Genomic DNA, 12,885 nt, shown 5'->3' with positions numbered 1-12,885 from the left:
GTGACGTAATGAATCTCTCCACAGAAGGTTAAAAGAGCAGCACAATGTTTCCCCACACTCCTCTCCATCCCTCTGTGTTTGGAGAGCAAAGAGTCTCAGAGGGGCAGGGTGGGGGGGAGGAGGAGAGGAGGTGGGGATGTGTGTTTCTGCTGCCGGCCTTTCTCTCCTCTGAACGGCCTGTAATGAGCCCAGGATCGCGGAAGGGATCGCGGCTCGGAGCGGAGCTGGTGTGAATGGCCTATCGCCGTGTTTTGGGGACTGCTGACAGATGGGAAAGCTCGCAGGCTGCGCTGGGCTATATTTAGCCGCGAGTTAGTGTGTCGATTCAGTGACGCTGGACCAGGAGAGCTATAAATATTCCATGACAGGACGGATCTAGAGGCGAAAGAAGAGGGAAGAAGTGGGAGAGTTGGGGGGTGGGGGCGGAGCGCGGGAGATCTGAGCGAGGCGGGGAGGGCGGAAATGGGTGAGAGGACGGACTCAATGGACTGATTCATTCGATGAGCTGTTGCTTTCTTTCCCATTATACGTAAGCACTTCAGAGGCTCTCCGTTGTACAACCGGGCCATTGCTCAGCTTGGTGATTTACAGCCAATCAGGGGCGGATACAAGATGCTGGCAGCTTTAGCCTCACACAGCTACACTCTGACATAATCACTACTGGCACAGCTGCGATTGTTCTCCGTGAATGGTGCTCTTCGGTAGACATCAATCATAATTTCAAGAGGTGGGTTGACCTGTGGTGGAGTATTTCACTTAGTGTGACACTATTAAGTGGAGTGTATGATGAAACCTGAGTGCAATTTGATCTCGGTGTGAATACAGATGTTCTGTGGAGACGTGATCATCAGGGTTAAAGTTCTGGAGAAGTATTAAGGAGGGTTTAGGTCGGACGCATCATCTTTACGTCGAAAGAGTAAAACAAGGCAACGCCGTTCACAAACTGACAGGTTGGGCAAGGAGAGCTTTATGTATTTATGTATTTATTTATTTTGAAGCTGCCAAGAAGACCGTGGTAATTGTGGAGGAGTTGCAGGTGGGAGAATCTGTTCACAGGACAACTATTTGTCAATCTCTCCATAAATCTGACAATAACGGAATGATGGCGAGAAGAACATCACTTTTTGTCGTTTGAGGCACAACAGACGTGTGGAAGGAGACGGCCTACTAACAGGAAATCAAGACTGAACTTCTTAACCTACGGATGCAGCTAAACTCAGGACAAACCTGTAGGAAAAGCTTTTAGGGGCTGCAAAAGACTTAATGCTGGCTTGGAAGTATTCCTTCTTGTGGGACAGTAACTCTAAACATGCAGCATGAATTACAATGGAATGACTTGGATTACTGATCCTCAGAACCCCCCATCTTGCATGTTGAAGGGGTTTTCCTGCTGTGCCTCAAGCCTGACTTAAATGTGTGATTAACAGGCTTTTGCAGCATATTATAGCTTACTGTGGAGGCAATACAGTCATTTGAGAAATACCTAAACCATAAAGAACAGTGGATTTCTGAGGAATAGGCTTGAAAAACACTGGTTTATTTTAGAGATTATTACTGTGTTTAAATAGCCTAGTTAATAATCGATTGTAAGACTAGAAAAGTACAATCTAAGTTATTGCGCAAAGAATAAAGTCCACCATTTTAATCTCTTAATGTGTGAGAGACATGCACCAAAAGTTTATATATAATGTATATTAAAAAATAATCTCAATAAAAACACTGGGAAGTTTAAAAGGTAATGTGACAAAAATGTTAAAAGGAAATGGCAAGGCATTGCAAATGACATCATGATGAATGAAAAAACACAAACGCAATCCACCCACCTCCAGCATCATTGGTCCCAAGGCGTCTTTGTCAATCACACTTTGGCCTGTTGATGAGACATCAGCCTTCTGCACCTCCTCCTCGTTTGCTGCTGCAGCCTTTTCTGTGATCAGATAAATCAATAAGACAAACTTAAAAGCCACATATCGGGATCCAATGCAACAAGTTCATAATGCAGAGGGAGGGGGGGAAAAAAACAACAACAAAAAGACAAAAAACACAACACCACCACCACAAAGACTAAACTTAGAGGTCACCGAGAAGAAGCACGAGCAAACGATTCTGCATTTCCCCCTGCAGTCGACCCACATACTTTAAAGAGGTCACTGGCTGACAGGGATTTTAACAAGTATCCATCTGGTAACAAAGCAAACACATTCGGTCCCTTTGTGAAAACATGCGGCCGGCCGTGGCTCCAGCCCAAGCGCACCGCGGCAAACAGAGTGAAAGGTTGCTGTAAACGAGCGTGTCAGAGCGCACGACTGCCACACTGGTGACAGACACTGGATGGATTACACCCGTCATGTGCAAAAAAAAAAAAAAAAGGGGCTATTATGGAACAGGGAGAATGTGTAAACAAGTCATGTACAAAATAGGAGAACAAATTGTTCCCCTGAAGGGCAGAACATTTTTACTTATCCAATACCACAAACAAACTTAATCATGTTATCATCAATAATATGAAACTAGATTAAGCTATCTAAAGCTCAAAAGTTAGCTTTTCAAAATACGTCCAACAAATTTAGGAAATTCATCAAATGAGAGAAAAAAAATTTATTTTCTTGCAACAGAACAGATTTCAAGATTATACTGTGTTTGCACAATACGTTCAGCAACATATTAATATGTTGCTAAACTGTAATTTACCAGTGACTAGGATAAAACTAATTCGATAGAATTTAGAGATGCGTAGAGAAATGGGACGGTGACCAAAACTGGCGGACTTTTAGCGTGGTCGACCGACCAACGCGTTCAACATCACTGGCGGTCTAAAATGAAGTCAGATGAAACACGGGGAAGCATGAATCAATTTTAAATAAACTTCCCTATGATATCTGTAGACGTACTCTTTATGAAGGCTGTGATAGAGTGAGCGAGAGCAATACCATCAGTAAATAAATAACAGGAAGGGTGAACAGAGTTGGTTTCCAACCTCTGCCTACCAGATCTGGGAATATTAGGTGCAGCTGAGTTGAGGTAAGGAAGCATATTCTCCAATTTAACGCTTCCTCCCAAAGTTGTGCTCAGGACAAAAAGAGTAATATTGGCCAATATCGACGTTGGTGCTGATACACAGTGTATGCCTGCTAAAAACATACCTATGTTAATTAATGCAACAAATAAAAAAAAAAAACGTATATATTAAAAGAAACACAATATATTATCGCCAATGCACCAGGTTAATTGACACACTAGTAATGCTTGTATAATTTCTTTTTTCAGTCATACCTTGCGAGTCACAAGCTGAAAATTTCAGGAAACTTTTCCCTAAGGAAACCCTGCTGTTTCAGCAATGCTAGCCAGGCTAATCACTAGTAGGAGATGCTATTATAGCTGGTTAAAAATGTTAACTAAATGGTCAAAAGTCCAGGTTAAAAAATAAAAATAAAAAATCACACTTCTAATTGGCGGATTTGTTAACATTTTAAAATGGCACGGATATAGAAACGTACAAAAATTCCAAGACCCAAACCCTTAAAAACCACCAAACATTTCATTTAAATTTGAACAATTAAGAGATTCCTCTCAGCTTTGGTAACTAAAATAAGGAGTTATGTCTTTGCCCATGTGACTGGGTTAATAAACATGCAGAGAGGCCTTATGTTCATAGCGTAGGCTGCCCTACTTTCCAAGCAGACGATGAGAGGCGGAATATGAGTGGGCTGTTCGGGGGGGTGTTGGGGAGGGGTGGATGAGGGGGCACATTTAACGGGCGCACCATGCCAAGGAGAGAGCTGACCATATGGTGACAAAAGATTGTGGTGAGAAGCAAACAGAATCACGCTCTTCCTTTTTATGGGTATGGATGTGTGAAAGTTGACACGAATGCAGGTTTCCCTCTGCGCTGTGGGTTTGTGCAACAGCCCACAGACAAGTATTAATCTTTTCCAGCATTAATGATCCGTGCATCAGCAGGACCTCTCCAGGCCCAGTGGGGTCCTGCAGACCAACACAGCTGCCCTGAGTGCAGACCCATCACTCACTGTCATGGCCGCCTTCCCTGGCTCTCTGTCTCTCTGCAGAAGTGTGGCACTGTGCCACGGATAGCAGGAGCAATTGATCACTTAAAAGGATTGTGTAACGTATTAACAACTACATCATAAACCGGCGAGACAGGGCACCATATACGCTTTACTAGCTCATGAATTTATAGAGCAGTGGTGCTTTTTCTCTTGTCTTTTTTTATTGTGCAACGTTGCCCATTAGCAGATAATGCAAAGTCCTATCATTATTATTATAAGTTTTGTTATTGGTTTTTCAACTATGGATTGGTGTTGAACTTTTTTTTTTCCTGTTAATGCCATTGTCATTTGAATTTTGCATCGAATCTGATTGTCTTTCATACAAAAAATTTGAGAATTAGAAAGGTAAAGCGTCACAAACAAAAGCAAACGATATATTCAAGGGAGAATATCCTTTTCCACACTGCTGTATTTATCCGGTTATGGACTAACAAGGCAGAGAAAAAGTAAGAGAACATAATTTATCTCGACTTAAACAACAGGGTTTTAATGTACAGCCGAAGGTAGGAGGAGAATTATTATTTAAGACCCCACTCATTCAGTCACAATGAGATTTCCTTCATTTTCAATATTTTTTGGTAGGAGATTGACCTGTCTGAGTTACAACTGATCTGCAACCTAATGTCACAAGATGCTTTCAAATTTTACCTAAGAATATTTTTTTTTCTTACATGAAATCAGGTGAGAAAATTCCTTTCAGTGTTAATCATTACACCAAAGAGGAAATCGGTTCATCTACTAATTACTACTATTACTTTGAGCTCATAACATTGTGGCTGGATGCAACCCCAAACTTCCTCTTTGGTTGACCTTACGCAGCTCGTATCCTCAAACCTCAGAAACTTGTAGCTGAATCTACAGCGTCAAAGCACATAAACATGCAAAAAAGCTCCCTTAAATATATGCCAACCTGCATATTTTCCTATCTACACACACACACACAAACTGAATTAATGGATCATTTACTCCATTAGCATAATATCACACTGGATACCTTTGAAACTTCAGACCTTGAATTTGAGTATAGTTATTTAAAAACAGGCTCACTATGTTCACTTTTTACAGCATCATTAGTGTCGCATTTACTTGCACCCCTGTCAACAGAACAGCATTTAGCACACAGTCTTCTACCGTTTCCTGGTTTTCGAGAACAAGACTAGAGCGCGATCTACAATTTCATACTAGGTCTTCTAATACCATCGTCTCTTCAGCTCAACTCAAATAGCTGTTATAGGTGTTTAGAAAGCAAATAGTACAAAAAAGCAATAAGAAATTGTTTATAAGACGGTTGTGAAATATAGAAACTTTAAAAAATTCTGTCAATACAGGTGTGAATACATTTTTTCTTAAACTTTGAAAGATCATGAGGTCATATCATTATTATTTTGCTTTACCCCTTAAAGCTGCCTCCACAACAAATCTCTATCTCAACATCTCAGCAGGAAGAGAAAGAGACCCACAGCATCACAGATCCCCCACTGTACTAAACAGTGTGCATGACGTGCTTTTCCACATATTCGCCCTTCGTTTCCCACTAGACCCACATGTAGTGTTTGTTGCCTGAAAGCTCAGTCCTCGTCTCGCCTCAAAGCAAACGGTTCTAGCGAAGGTAAGTGTAGAGTCTGGGAAACGGCACATTCAGACCAGCGACGGTGGAACAGGAGATGTTTTCTCCCACAGCGCCTTCGGATAAGCCTTGCTTTAGACTAAGTGACCCCTGACCAGCCCAATCTTGAAGTACTTCTCTAATTATAAGCTTGGAAATTTCTTTTGCTTCCTTTTCCGCCCTCCTTATGATGTGTTGGGTGGTAAAATACACTTAGGGCCTTATCCGGCTTATTTTAGAGTTTCTGCAAGTATCTTTAAATTTGAGACTTTTTATTCCAGTGTGGTAGAAATTTTACTTTACTTACAGGTGCATCTTAAAATAGAATATCACTTAAAAAAAAAGAAGCTGGTGTAATAATACCTTGGTTGTTCAAGTGAATAAACAAATAAATCACACCAACAGATTTCTCAAAATGGTACAAGAAAGCAATGGAGAAATGTCAAGAGTTAAAATGACCACTGGGTGTATTTAAGACCTTTAATCTTAAAATTAAGGTTCTTACAACTCGGACGTTTTAGGATCACGCCAAAACTATCCTATTTTTTTCACAATATGTCGTTTAAGCTCGCCACGTCTGACTATAGCTGTATGTGGATTCAAGCAGGTAGCGCTTTTATTGCACCCATTTTCTCACCTTGATAAATATATAACACATCTGCCTTCCATAAAAGGCATGTTTTCTTGCCTTTCCCATGTTGAAGTGTGACTAGAAGAAATGGGCCTGTGCTCTACCAGGAAAACAGGAAACAGAAAGACATCCTTATAAAATTATAAAGGCAAGTATGCAACACAAATGATTCAGGTTCTCTTACTTAATAAGAGGGACGCAAAAACATATGCATGGTAATCTCCCTACTAAACTTATGCAGCTGAATTAAGTGGTTGATTTTTTTTCCCCTAGAATTTTCACACACAACGATTACACTATTGGACCAAAAAAGAATTTAAAGCTTTTCGCAAACCTTTGTCAAGAAAAAATAAAATAAAAAAAGAGAGACTTTTGAATTTAACTGCACTTTTCACAGGAAAAGATGTATCACTGACATCTGACACAACCCTTCCATAGAGTGAGAAATGAAGTGCAGTTAAAAGAACCTAAGGCATTCCTTCAAAGCACAACGTTCAGCATCTATAAGCAGCTATAAAAAGATTCCCCTGCCTGACCACCGGCCAGTAGAGGACAGAGAGGAAGAGGATGAGCCAGCCCTTCGTTTGCTTTGCTCCGTGTGAATGTAGCAGGCTTGATGTGGAATAGGGTTTTTGTTTTGCTTTAGCCACTTTTACATAGCAGACGTACGAGTCAAATAAAATACAGTGACATTATCAACTGGTTTGATTTGTGCATCTTAAAACGGCCAAGTTTTTATTTATTTATTTTTATTTTTTTAAATAAGAAATTCTGGCACCCTTTCTCAAAAGCAAAGACCAAGCTAATATCTGTCTCTAAATTTACAACAGGAGAACATTTTAGCTTTGCAACAACCTTACTTAATCGTCTAGCAACATGTTTTTTTTTTGCTACGAGCTGTAAATTCAAAATGTTCGATGTAGCCCTGAACAAGCTTTCACTTTTATCATTTCATTTTTTTTATCATGTTTTTTGTTTTTTGCAGTTTATTCAGAATGCAGACGGCACGACCAGACTGTCACTCGTACCTTGCTCCTTTATTTGCCTGATCTGTTTCACAGTTTCCTTCAGGATTGCACATTTGTCAGGTTTGACGTTGAAGTTGTCGATGTCGTTGAAGTTGGCGAAGATCAGCTCGGCGAGCTCTTCGATATACTTGTTCTCGTGCTCGCGGTTGCGCTTCTCGTTGCTCCGCTTGGGACTGCAGAGACATAAAAACAACGAGAGGGGAAAACTCATTAAAAAAAAAAAAAAAAAGCAATGGGGGACCAATGTTGGGGAAAATTACAAAACTCTATCAACTTTTTTTTTTTAAATTAAAAAAAGATCACTTAGGTGGCTAATTTATCTTTTCTTTTAAATCACAACATTAAACAAAAAGATACAAGCATTTTCAACAGCGAAGAAATGACACCCTCCTTTCCTAAGTCCCGGTGTTACCCTCCTGGGTTGGAATAACTTTGAGTGAGTTGCTCCTTGAAGACATCTGCCAGTGTCTCCCACTCTTCACTTGAAGCTGTAAAGTGTTTGAATTGTTTCAAGCCACAGCATCTCAAAAGAATAAATATCTGGACTATACTCCATTCCAGGACCTCCCATCTGTTAATTTTGAACTGGCCCAGATCCGCTGCAGCAAAGGATCTCCGCAAGACAATTCTTCCACCTCCATACTTTACAGTTTACATGAAGCTCTTCTCCGGTAACGAATTTGGATTATTCTTAAGATGCTGGTGTCTAAATAATTCGGTGTTGGATTCGTCTGTCCAAAGAACATTGCTCCAAAAGCCCTCGGTCTTTCTCTTGTTTAGCTCTGGCAATATTTAAGCTAGGTTTGCAGTTGATGCACTGAACTAGGACAGAGGCAGTATGCGATAAATGTGCCAGCCCCGCCCATTCGTGTTGGCGCGACTCCTGGTCCTTTCACTCAAACTGGACAATCTGGAATGCTCTCTTGCAGAGCAGGTTCACCTGCACTGACATGTATAGGAACTCTCTATCATGGCTCACGTTGGAGAATACCGCACCAAAGTATGCATCACGTATATAGGCCACACCGCTCGCTCGGCTCGCGTGCGCTCAATGGGAACCTCTAAAAGCGCGACTACAACTCGGCCTTAAGTCCGTTTTTCTTGACGAGCAAACATTGCCTCTGCTGCACTCTCTTTCTGATCGTACAGGAATGCACTTTTATATCAACAACGGCAAGAGTTGCTGTAAGTCTAATGATGACACTTTACATGTAAGGCTCGTCACTATCTGGGTCACATACGACTATGGCTGTTTTAAATGATTATTTTAGTAATCAAGTAATCAACTGATTGTTCTGAGCATCTAGTAGCTACTTAAAGAAACATATGACAGAGAAAATGCTAGTCAACAATTCAGTTCCTATTTAAGAAAACACATTTAAGACACACTTAAATACAGTATGATTCAATAAAACTCTTAGTCTCATTATTTCACAAATTAAAAAGCAAACTTAAAAAAAAGGCATTGCCTTTTTGTAACACTTCACTTTCAGTCTCAAGTTTGAAGTATGAAAAAGCTTCTTTTTTTTTACACATATTTCTAATCTATTTTTTATTGTTTTTTCACATCGTTACTCTCCTTGATCAGTAAGTACAACAAGTGAGAAAATGGAGCTTGAAGATATTAATACAAGCTAAAAATGGGGAGAGTAATAAGTCGGCTGAGCACAAAGTATGTTAAACTGACAGCAGTTTAAAGTAATATGTCAAGTTTACTTTGATCTCAGGCCTCTAAAGTCAATTAGTCGGGTTGAATCAGGCTCGGACACGACGTTTACAGGCTCGATCAAGTTGGTTTTGATTGTTTCAGGCCCAACCTACACCTTCATCTTCCTGCTGACGTGTTGCCGCATTGTGGAGGCGCCATTGGAAAGCTTTCTGTGCCTCTCCATCTCCCTCCATAGCTGCTAATAGCACTTCTTCATCAGCTCATTAAAGCGCTGCACACCACACACACAAAGTTTAAAAACAAAACAAACAAAAAAATCATATGATTACAGTGCACTACAAAGTAATCATAATTGAACGATGCGTCAAGGAATTCTAATAATCAAGGTACTCGAATTAATCAATAGCTTTCATGAATCGTTTCAGCCCTACACAGTACTGTGTGCTCCTATGGTTCAACCTCAAGTCTGTCAATGTGGTTGTGTTGGTCGCTTCGGTATTTATAAGCGCACCCAAACTGATGCCCAAGATGGTCACTGTGGTTAAGGGTCAGGACTGCAATCAGGCCGTCCCATCCTCTCCACTCTAAATCGCTGTGTGAACAAAGGCTGATAGAGCTCAGTCCACGAGAGTGGATTCATGTGAAGGCCACTGACTGCAGAATCTCATCTCTGTATCCCTCTACATTGAGATTTCCACCTGGAGCGACGAGCCTCGTTTTTTTTTTTTTTTTCCAGCGAGGGAAGTACCGCCCCTCGCCATCACGCTGCCTCCACCTAAAGATGTTTCGCATTAGCAGGGAGAAATTGCCAAGTTTTTCATGGGGTACAACCCACATCCTCAACCCTGTTGCTCAAGCCATAAATGTATTTTTCTTACACTCTGTTACTCTGGCACCATTTAAGGGGGAAATAAAACAGCTTTCCAACAGTTTAACATTCATTATCAACAGGTTCTTACATGTGGCACCGTGGACGACCTTCCTAAACAAGCTCAACGAAAAAAACAAAACAAAACTGTAAGCCATCGTGTGAAGGAAACTAGATACGTTTACGCGGGACATTGGAGCTCCTGTAAAAACTCCTGGTATCTCCTGGAAAAGATAACTCATTATCTCCTCGATGGTTCTGGGTCAATTTGTGCCCTTATTTTAGATCCAAACATTGCTCTGTCATCCCAACCTACTTTCCTTTAAACCTGCAAACAAGCTGCTTTGTACTTCAAAATAATTCAACAGAGCTAATTATATAGAAACACTGAATGTGATTGTTCAAGATTTTATATTACCCCTCGTTTGATTCTTGTCCGTGCACATTTGTATTGGTTGGCATTTATGACATAGAAGATTGTGACCAATATCAAAACTGAATATTCAGAGTCCTATAAGGCTGTTTTCTTACCGTAGACTGTGTGGAGATTTTAAAGTAAAATAAAATATGAAAAAAGATTACTTTACATCATTATCTGTAAAACAGAGTATGAAATTTCCTGAACAGAACTGCAAGAGTCTGAAATCGTAGATGGGTAAATTGACCTGCACCGCTGCTTGATGGAGTTTCCTTTTTAGTTTCGAAATCGTCAGCAGAGGGAAGGTAGTTGAATCTGCAGTGGCCTGGTAATTCGAATTACTAACACGAAGAAAAACTAAAATCTCTAGGTAGCGGTGTGAGATGAAATAAGTTGGCAAGTAGGACTTGATCATTCTTGAGGGTTACCTGGGTCCTATGAGTTCGGCGGAGCATTCTTTGCGTTTTCGTGCTTCTGCCCTTGCAGGGTCAGATGAGTTTTCACCGACTCCACTCATCATCAATGCATATCAGCGTCTGCAAATGGAACACACAGGAAATCACAGTTTTAAATAAGAAGCAACAATTTCACTAGCTAACTGACTGAGCAAAAGGTAAGACAGCAACGGTATGTTAAAGGATGACAATGCAGGACTCAGTGAGGGCCCATATGGCCATCTACATAAAGCACACATACAAACGCACGCCCACACACACACACACACACACACACACACGTACACAAAGTCTGTGCTGGAAGCACAAGTTGATCCAGTCCGGGAGAAATGAGTGAAAATGGAGCAGAGGTAGAGATTCAATCATTTCTCTCCGATGGCACAGTTCTCCCCAGAGAGACTGAAATGAGAGCACCGCGCTTCGCCTGCAGCAACAGACTGTGCGCTCAACCGTGTGCTGAGAAAAACCCATTCGCTACACAAAACCAAGTGAAGCCAGCTCACATTCAGGACAGAGAGTTTACAGTAATGTGTGCCTGCGTCACTGTACGGACCGCCATTCGCTTGGAAAGACTCGAGGTCAATCAAAAACACAACAACGAGGACTCCTACCGTTTGAGGTTATGTGGAAATAACACTCGCCTACTTAGAAATGTCTTATAAGGTCACTTCCTATACGGTACAATAAAAAATGTTTTTTTTTTTTTTTTTTGCTAAATACATTTGGGAGTCTCTTGACGGAAGCAAACAGTTGAAGCACAAAGAGTTAATGTGGCAGAGAGGCAGCTGGAAGTGGAACAGTGTTTGTGGTAAAAGGCTATTTACTTGTTAATTTGGGATAAAAAGGAGTACGATGAGTTTACTTCGGATACTCAAAAAGAGGGATTGCTCCAAAGTTAATCAAAATCAGCTGTCCTTTTACCCTCGGATAATGCTTTACCAGTTGTCGTGCATTTTTATTTTGCTAAATTATAACTGGGTCCAAGTTTCGCTATATACGAAACGATTGGTTTGAATGGTCTCGTATGTAGAGACCATTCCTATGTACCGGTGGTCTTCAAATCCAGGCAGTGAGGAGTGGCATCGTGCAAATTTTAGACGCGTCTCTGCGAGTCAGATCATGAGCAGGACACTGACGATGTACTTCAGCCGTCTCACCGTCACAGAATCTACAATAAATTCTACTGTCAGTTTAACCCTCCTGTTGTCCTCGGGTCAAAACGACCCGAGGACAACAGGAGGGTTAAAGCAAGAAGAAGAAGAAAAAAAAATTCATAAATAAAGCTAAAGCAGAACTGAACCCTCCAGCATGACAATGACATACCAGTAAATCCACCAAGGACTCGCTAAAAATGTAGAAATGGAAAGTTCTATGCGGAGTCAAACCCTCGTCGCCGATCACTTTGAGATGATGCAACTTCATACTAGCTGTATTTTCAGGAAACCTCTCAAACATCTCGCTCCAGAAAGTTAGGAGCGGGCAAACTTTTACATATTTTTTTTAAGTGCAAATAAATCACATTTCTTCCCAGAGATTAGAAATTTTAACATGGCTGCTTGAATATTTATTTTTAAAAAATGTTATTAAATTACATGGAGTGTCTTAATTCATTTCATACGACAGTCAGTGGATAAATTAGACACATTTAGGCCTTAAGAGGATCTGTGATTGGTGCCATTTAAACAAAGAGATTTTAATAAATTATTCAATGATTTATGGCATAAACAATAAAGAAGCTATACCTAGAGAACAATGGTTTTCGTGAAGATTCTGCAATTGAAATGAACCCGGAATGTCACAATTTTTTGAGTTTAATCTAAACATTACATGCTTTCCATGACAAGCCAACAGATTTCTCCCCTTGACGATCACAGATGAAGTCTGCGCCCAGTGGGTGCTGCTGCCCTTCTGATGCGCTCAGCTGATGCTCAACAGAGTAGTGTGGCAGATTTCTGGCCACAGTTGCATATTGAATAATAGTCAATAAATATTTTCTTTTTATTATTATTATTGACCTGCCAGAGCAGAGTGGCTGGGGGAAAAAAAAAAAAAAGATTTCCTGCACAGAGAAAAATAAAATTTTCCATAACAGATTCAGCAAACAAAAGCTTTAAAGTTGGATCGGTTAGGCTCTTGAAACCAA

General features: G+C 40.6%; 1 protein-coding gene across 4 annotated transcripts in view; it reads right to left on the bottom strand.

The window, feature by feature from the left end:
* Positions 1 to 12,885, bottom strand: part of ncoa2 (nuclear receptor coactivator 2) — a 75,404-nt gene that overhangs the window by 32,685 nt on the left and 29,834 nt on the right. For all 4 annotated transcript variants that reach the window (XM_088001327.1, XM_088001329.1, XM_088001328.1 and 1 more), the window contains 3 exons: positions 10,716 to 10,823; positions 7,333 to 7,505; positions 1,824 to 1,927 (listed from right to left, as the gene is read on the bottom strand). In XM_088001327.1, the coding sequence (XP_087857453.1) occupies positions 1,824 to 1,927; positions 7,333 to 7,505; positions 10,716 to 10,807 (369 nt within the window). In that variant the 5' untranslated portion in view covers positions 10,808 to 10,823. The remainder of the gene's footprint in view (positions 1 to 1,823; positions 1,928 to 7,332; positions 7,506 to 10,715; positions 10,824 to 12,885) is intronic.

This window comes from Poecilia mexicana, unplaced genomic scaffold (genome assembly GCF_051168715.1).
Source record: "Poecilia mexicana isolate PSO_F unplaced genomic scaffold, ASM5116871v1 scaffold_20, whole genome shotgun sequence".
NCBI classification, from domain to species: Eukaryota; Metazoa; Chordata; class Actinopteri; order Cyprinodontiformes; family Poeciliidae; genus Poecilia; species Poecilia mexicana.
This window is presented reverse-complemented; position numbering and strand designations above follow the sequence as displayed.